This window comes from Morone saxatilis, unplaced genomic scaffold (genome assembly GCF_004916995.1).
Source record: "Morone saxatilis isolate NCDOM2014 unplaced genomic scaffold, NCSU_SB_2.0 Contig24, whole genome shotgun sequence".
Taxonomy (NCBI): Eukaryota; Metazoa; Chordata; class Actinopteri; family Moronidae; genus Morone; species Morone saxatilis.
The window spans coordinates 10,719,234-10,728,004 of record NW_023339807.1 but is presented as its reverse complement, the minus strand read 5'-3'; the positions used below and the strand labels follow the sequence as shown (position 1 = coordinate 10,728,004).

General features: G+C 39.6%; 1 protein-coding gene across 1 annotated transcript in view; it reads left to right on the top strand.

Annotated features, from left to right (window-relative positions):
• LOC118336273 (transmembrane protein 65-like) overlaps nucleotides 1-8,771 on the top strand; it is a gene marked incomplete in the record, with an annotated part of 36,876 nt that overhangs the window by 7,029 nt on the left and 21,076 nt on the right. The window contains 1 exon segment of the mRNA XM_035672882.1: nucleotides 8,708-8,752. Coding sequence (XP_035528775.1) covers nucleotides 8,708-8,752 — 45 coding nt within the window.

Below are 8,771 nucleotides of genomic sequence, written 5' to 3'. Positions count from 1 at the left end.
TGCCTATAGTAACTATAGTTACCGTTACTAAGTTATGATTGGACAATCGCTCTTCCCTCAAAAATCACTTTACACTGCGATTGATAACCACTGCATTTTAACATATTGCTTATGATAAAGTTGCTTTTCCTTGTTTTGAGTCTTTGTAAGAGGATACATCAAGGCCAAGTTGGGGGGAAAACATTTTATATGGAGTCCAGCCTGTGAGATTGTCATGAAATTGACAATTTGGCATCAATTAAAGCTTTATGATTCATAAGGTATGAAAGTGAGGAGAATAAATCACTGCATATGGCTCTCCTTTCTTGTGAAACCTAGACAGATGGATCAAGGCATGAATCAAATTACACAGGCACCACAGAAGCCTATTTAATATTATTATGCGCAGCAGGATGTGTTTGATATTCAAGGGGGTGTTTGTTTTTGTGAGCCTGTCCATTCGATCATGAGGTCATGAGCTTCAGAGCGCAAGAGACAGGAATGGATCACTTTCTTCTTTTTTTATGGGACAATATGACCTTTAAAGACAACACTCTTACTTTTTGTCACCTCCAAACACTCTTCCTTTTCATTTTTTGTGCTCCGATGTCTCCTCACTCACTGTGTTTTTCCTTTTATCTTTCCTATTCTCATTCTTTCCGTCCCTTTCACATGTATATGAGATGTACCAGAACACATTATAGCTCCCCGTTTTGTCCATGGTTTGTTCCTGGGCCCCTCAGAGGTTTCTGTAACTGACCTTGCTACACAGTCACCATGGTTGGTGATTTCACTGCAGTCCCACAAGACTATAAAGTCAGCACTTTATAGTAGATTTTAAGGTTAATATTTCTCTCTGGGGCTGTATTTACTGTTTTGTATTACTTCTAGGCTTCACTTGTGAAAATAATAAATTGCTTGTAATGTTTAAAGGTCCAGTATGTAACAAAAAACCGTGTGTGAGCCGTTTTTATCTACAGACGCTACGGTTTGCCTTCCATGGAGTCCGCATGTTTCTACAGTAGCAGAGAACGGATAAACCAAACACTGGCTGTAAACAGGCCTTTTTGTGGCTACCGTAGTTTCTCCTACACACTTCACAGCCCATTCTTCAGGTCGTCAAATACAGTCGCCAGCAGTATTCAGTTAGTTGCAACCTGCCACTTCACCACTAGATGCCACTAAATCCTACACACTGGACCTTTAACTTGACTTCACTAGCTGCTTCATTGATTGGTCCTGCCACAAAGACAACATTAACAGCATGTTAGCGTAAAGTTCTTGTTTACACATCTAGCAGTTACCAAGCAACATTAGCTTTCAGTTGGAGTTAAATAAATTTAAATCAACTATACACTGTCCTTATAGCTCTGTTTTGCTCTCACCAATTAAATTAAATGCTCCACTATCTTCACAAGCTAGCTACTAACTTTGTCCATCTGCTGTTTGATGATGGGCATGTAGTGTATAGTCAGTTTTTAGTGCTTTTTAAACACAAAAAAACACTGCCTGCTGTGTCTGCAAACACTGATGATAAGAGAGTGAACCACACAGTAAAGTTGTGGGCCATAAAACAAAAGCAATGAACTGAAAGAAGTGAAAATGCTCTGTAGAGCAGAGGAGAATAGCAGAGTAATAATTCTCTGAGGGTTTATTATCCCGATCGACCATTTTACATTACACATCGTGATTTGATCTATTGTTCATTTTAAAAAAAAGATCAGCATTAAAGTACTTATAAGTCAAATGAAAATATAACATTAAAAATTATCTTTTCAGATAAGGCTGAGGACTCAGCCCAAGGACCAGTGGCCAGGCTTTAAAGGTCTTCGCCCATTTTTCTTGCTGATTAGACCTTTGTCATGGCCAAGATCAACTCAGTGTTAGAGAGAGTTTGCTCCAACTGATTAAATCCTGGTTTATGCTGTACCAGTGAGGTTTCCAATATTCAAATTTGCAAAACACAATGTGCTGACTACAGTCCAGGCAAAGTCAATGGCTTATGCAGCCAGTAAAGGACGACACGTAGCTTACCAGCACTATGGTAAACAGAGAAGGTGGTAAACATCTTTCACACGACTGAAACCAAACTGGAAATATGACTGCATATTTAACAAAACACATGCTGTGCAAAAGATTAAGCTTAATATTGTACAATTTGCCCTCTATAAGTAGCTTTCTCAAAATTCTTGCCACTCTGTCTCCTGCTGTTTATCAGCTGAGACACATTCAGTATAGTTTGTGCCACTGTTGCACTGTCTAGGCATTTTCCCCTGCCATTGCTGCTATGTATAATAAAATACAACATGCCAGCACAGCCAAACAGAAGCCCATACTGAACAGAAGCAATGAAAGAGAGTCAGGAAGATGGTCTGTACGCCTACACAGAGGTCCTAATAGGCCGAAATTAGTGAAAACACCTGTGCATTTGTTTCTGTGTGTACCATTGGTAAGTTCCTATTTAGGTGATCAGGCAACCAGGTGTGTGCAATTAACTGCAATCAACTGCTTGGAGGAAAGAAAACCTCCTTTTTGTTGCCAGGGAGGATGCAAGATTTGGATTCCGTGGCCAAGAAATTGGAGAATATACTGTAATATAGTTGCGATCAGGTGGTCTTTATCACCATTATCATGGCATGAGTGTGGATTAAAATATTATAGACTACCTGAAAATATGGTGTTATTGTTATTGTCTTAGCCATTCATATAAAATGCGTGGTCTCCCAGAAACTTAATATCTAATATATGCAGGGAAAGTCGTTGTATAGTGTGAGTTATTTTAGCTCACTGTTCAATTAAAAATATTTCCTTTTTCCTCTTTGCCCTTTTGTCCCTGCTGGCTGTGAGACAGATATGAAACAAGGCTACTTTCTTCTTTCCTCCCCGTCTCTTGTGGTTTGCCATTTGTCAGGAGAACATTTTCAACGATTTGTGTTTGGTTTTCGTCTAGTTTCTATGTTATGGTTCATGCCCAGCACAGCTGCCTTAATTGGCGCGGGGGGGAATAGACTGCTGTATTTGTCTACCTGCCATGTAGAGTTCACTGAACTTGCAAGAAAAAAAAATTCTTTGCTCAAGTTTAACTTCACCGTTGGGCTTCAGTTTATGTGGTGTCATGCTCCAGTGCTTTGTTTTTCCTTCTTACTTGTATACACTGACTGGTTAATTTACTGGGAGCTACTCATTATTTTCCCTCAGTAGACAAGAGTATTTTAAGTTTTAACCTTTAAAGGCCCTCCAGTAACATCTTAAGGGAAGCAGATGGACTTGAAAAACTAAAATAAATAGGCTTTCCTTCAAATGAACGTTTATGTGCAAATCACAAGCTTAACAATTAAGGTTGACTCACTGTTTTGTTTGTTTTTTTCATTTTAGATTAGATGCCGAAACACAGTATTGATAGCTTTTCATTATGTTGCACTTGCTTAGAAAATGTATGCAAGTTCTCTTTCTAAATTGAATCACCCTTTCTAGGATGAATTATTCTCAGCCTCATATTTTCAGGACTTTGTGCTACAAAAACTTTTCCCCCACAAATCTTTTCCCATTTCGTGTTTACTAATGACTGTCCTGTCTGTTGTGGCCCACATTCTGTGTGCTGTGTAATTTCTTCTTTTCTGTGTCATAAATCATAAGAGAATAGCAAGGTGCTGCACACTTGATGAATGGCTCTAGCCTTCTATTGTTCCTCTTCTGCTGAACTCTATTGATCTCGTATACATTCACACACACACTTGCTGACACATACCAGCATATACAGCCAGAAAATCTAGATGGTATGATGATGATGATATAGATTCACGTGCTTATACACTCACACACACATGTTTTATCAAACCATGCTCTGATAATGAGAAACCCCTTTGTTTGTAAGGAGGTGTGCAACACAAAAATCAATGAAATCCTGAGGGGAAAATAAGGATGCTTCTTAGTTTACATTTGCCAGACAAAGACACACACACACACACACACACACACACACACACAAACTGCTTTGCACTGCTGCATGTCCAGTGATGAAAAATGTCCCTGCATTTTTGTGGGTTGCCCCGCCTGTAACACCAACACCTGAATTTGCAGAAAATCTTATTGCCTCAATTGATCACTTTTATTGAGGCGACTGTACGTACCGATAGACACTTTGTGAGAGAACTTGGCTTTTGGGTTCCTTCGCGAACTTACTGTATCTACAGTTTCCAAAACTCCATTCACACTTCCATTTCCTTCTATATTGGCAATAAGAGACAAAGTGTGGAACCAGCCATTTGTCTTGACAAAACAAAGACGAGAAAGTGTGACTTTTATCTCGCTTTAAACAATCACAGCAAAGAAGAACTCAAGTGTTAATGGTTGTCTCCTCAAACAGACACTTTCAGAACAGCAAGCAGCTGAGGAGGGAATAACACATAACAAGTGAAAGTAGAACTCTCACCCACCATCACACAAATATATAAATGTTTGTAGATAGCTGTTGAGGTTGAGAGCCTCAATGTGAGTCTTTTAGAGTAAGTGCTATCTGGCTGAGAGAATAGAGTTTCATATTTCACCGCTAGGAGTGACTGCAAGATAGAGCACATTAATGGTCAGATGCAGAAGTTAAATATTAGATGACTTGATTATGTTTTCAGACTTGCTAGTGGCATGGCTCTATGAATGGTAATGTTGGACATTCATGTTCCCCTTAGGCTAAATTATATTATATTATGGTGCTAGATTTTTCATCTAGCACCATAATCAGATAAATGTTTTAGTTGTCCAGTATTTTGGTTCATGACCAAACCTGTAGAACAACATTCTCTTCAGTGTTTAGTGCTAAACATAGACTGTACTGTTGACTCTGACTGTCGCCATCTTGGCAGTCCTGACTCTGACGGCTCCTGGCTAATCCAAAATTGGGCAAAGGCATGGAGCTGAGGTTGGCTGCATGAAGCCCGGTTTTTGAAAACAGCCACCTGTGTTGGCACCCACCTGTCACTCAAAGTGGCTGTGGCCTTTATCATAATGGTGGAGTTATGTAAAAATTCACCCCCAGTGCAGTTGTCATAAACGGGGAATTTAGCTATTGAGACTTTTTTTTGTACCAGGCTGTAAACATGTTTATTTCTGCTGTAAAGCTGGGCATTTTAATATGGGGCCTTATGGAGATCGATCTCTGCTGTAGCCAGCCTCAAGTGGCCATCAGAGGAACTGCAGTTTTTGTTACTTCCGTGTTGACTTTGTTTCTCACCAGGCTGCCGCTTGGTGATGAGTAGCAAATGTTGGTATGCTAACAGGCTAAACTAAGACGGTGAACATCTGCTTAACATCAGCATGTTAGCATTGTCATTGTGAGCATGTTCATTCTAGCATTTAGCTCAAAGCGCCACTGTGCTTAAAGTACAGCCTTACAGAGCTGCTAGCATTGCTTTAGACTCTTAGTATTGTTCATCTGTGTCCTCTTGTGTGAAAAGGCTTACTAGACGCAGCCTGGTTTGTGTGTGTTTCGTATAATTCTCAGTTTAAAGACATTTGACTAGCCTACCAGATAACAGGCCTGTTAGGTATTTTGTAGGCTGTGTGTAATAAATGCTTCAGAGACGTTTTGTAGCTGACTTGGCGATTAACAGTTAAGCTCTGTGCCCAAAATGGTGACACATCGCATTTTCTGTTTATCTGTAAACACAGTCTTTATCAGATGCCTGATGCGTGCTGTACGGGTGACTCTGCAGTAGGAGAATACAAAATAAAAGGCTTGAGAAAAATGAAACATGGCTGCTTTGGTATTTAAGGATGCTCATGTTTAGCAGCTTATCACTGCCCATTAAATGTTTGCACCACTCCTGTCTGTTGGAACTGAATTTTCTTGCAACAGCAGCTCAGGGCCGTTTAAGGCACCGTGCAATCAATACTTTCTACAGAGGTATTCTGAGACCAATAGACAGTCATGTCAGCTATCGCAGTTCCAATAAATGCCTGGATAAAGCCCAGTGGATAGGGGGAGAAAAATCTTCGAGGGACTCTGTTTCTGGTTAATGGGTTTTTTTCACGTGACGGGTGATGAGACAGTGACTCAGCTGCATTTTCATTTGGCCTCATTTTGTTTTAAGTGATGGGGAAAATATAGCAGCAACAAGCTTATGATTTGGGACACAATGATGTATTGCATTATTTCTGTCACATCGAAATGGGGCAGATTAGAACAATTTATTGGATTGATCACAGGCCTGTATTATAGCATTGTTCAACAGCATGCAGCCATTGTAGCCTATCTGCTACCTAAAAAAACATTATTTATGCTGTTTATTAACTCGAAATCACCATTTAAACAAATATGGATGATAAAAATATATAATATTTTGTAACAGCATAAATTATAGAGAGAAGGAGAAGCACCCTAAATGGAATTATCTGCTTTAGTCGTCAAGTGAACTCAAGCGTGGAACGGTGTTAATATACAGCCCTGAAGTTAAGACATTTCTTATGAGTGACTAGTATGTCAACATATGACGATGCTGTCAGCCCATAGGTATCGTAGCCTAAACAAACCCAGATTATTTATGTTAAACCATGTGCCATAGAGGAGCTCAGAGTGTCCAATCAAATAGTACAAGTAGTCCAATGATTAATTACTCTTGGGTTGATAACATAAGTCCAAGAATGCCTAATTGATGTGGAGAAGGTTCTTCTAAAACACATGTTGTCTGGGGAGTAAAGTTACCCTCGCCTCAGTTATATAGGATTCACTCATCTGATTCATACATCACAATGGTTAGAGATTATTAGGAATGAACATTAAGAAGAAGGGAATAATCAACTTAGTTTTTTATATATTTTTAAAAATAGAATTATTTGTTGACTCAACTCTGTTTATGAACTTTCCAAAACAAACTAAAACAATATATCCTTATTCTAAAGTTTGGGTAACCCTGAGGGGATCAAAGATCTTTGTTGACCCTGAGTATGGTACCACTGGTTAGTGATTGATCTAAGTTATCTAATTTCCAAAGCCTGTGACAGCTGAGAATATTTCTCTATCAGCTGTTTAGAGGCAGGTTTCAGTGAGAAAATGTTTGTTGGTTGAGGCAACAGCACACTGCCAACGTTTAGCACAACAGCATCATTGAAAGCCTTTAATTAAATCTAAAACAACCCCTGCATGAGTGATAAATGGAAAGAAATGGGTTCTGCTAACTAATTGCCCAAGCCATCCATCTTCTGTGGGCAGGATCTTCATCTCTACATAGTTAATGCTTTTGTAGCTGGCAGGATTTTTCAAAACCTGTGAAATGAGATAAAACCTTGAACAATGCTCACCAGGGAGTTGGAAAGAGGCAATATTTCATTATTATTATTTCATTATGCACAAGGTGCTACAAAGGCTGGAGGGAATGACAGATTACTGATGATTAATATATAGTTGTTATGGTGTGTGTGCATCTGTGTGAATGTGACACTGACGCTGACATTGAGGCGAACAATTGTCTGTTGTTGTGTCAGCAACATGAGATGGAGGTGAACTGAAGACTGTGGAATGAAGCTTGTAACATGATGCCGAGTCCTGAATGGAAGGGAGGAAGTGAGGAGATGGAAATGGATGAAGACGGTAGACAGGATGGGAGAAAGAAATACTTTTTGTTTTAGCCTGAATTTTTCATTTTAAAAAGTGGACAATTTTGCCAGGTTTCATTGCTAATGTAGGTGATTGCAGTGTCACAATTTATTCCAGATGAAAAACAAAATTGCTGAATTCAAAATAGCTAGTCATTGACAGAATTCACTAATGGGCATAACCAGTTCCCCTCCCAGAAAGCAAATTTGTATTCGGCACTTGCTCTCACTCTAACTTGTAGCAGTCTCAGTGGGAATTGTGCATGAGAGGTGTAGGTGTGTATATGAATGAATGCATGCTTGTATATCTGGGTGTTAGTAGTAATGAAGACAGACTCCTTTGACACCAGTAAGCTAAATCTGCTCCAGCCTGGTTTACCCTGCAGAGGTGCAATAACACCTGAGAGCAGAACAGATTTCATAATGTGGACTAACATTTCCTCTGACCTCAGTAAAACAAATTAAATTTCACAGTACCTGCAAAGGAAATGATCTTCTGTCTAAAGCCTTAAAACCAATGTAATCATCTCTCTCTACAGCAGAGTCCTGTGTTGTGTTAATGTTGCACATCCAGGCTGACACTTATTTTATTCTGCAACCTCTTATAGCAGATCGATGTTGCACCTCTTTAACTTCACCGTTTCCCTGTAACTTTAGTGTCACAATGTAGAAAAAGTCATTTTATTTCCATCTACATTATTTTTCGGATGATGTCCTTCTCTCCCTTCCTTCCTTTCTCTGTGTCCGTTTGTCACTATGTACACACACACACATTCCAATTATAATCAGTTTGCTGGCAGGCCTCCTCTGAGGCCTGATTGGCAGCAGAATTATCATTTCCTGACGTCACTTTTGTCCTCATCCGTGTGTCGCTTAGGGGAGGTGGCAACGAGGGAGATGCTCTTTGCTCCTCTTCAGCTCTCTTACTCCCTTTCATCACCCCTGACACATTGCTAAAATGTTCTCCCTCTCTCCCATTTTCCTACATATTTTCTCTGTATCCATAAGGTCGTGACTGATAGGCTTTGCCATTTAAGAACTGTCTGACATTTATGCTGACTTTTCCCCTCCATAGAAAAACAGGCCAGGGAATGCAGATACTTTATAATACATTTTCTCTTCTCCTTCTCTTCTTTTTCAGGGCAGCTGGAAATTGCACCACCTACTGCAGCACAGTTAAGATACGGTAAGAAATCAAATTTGTT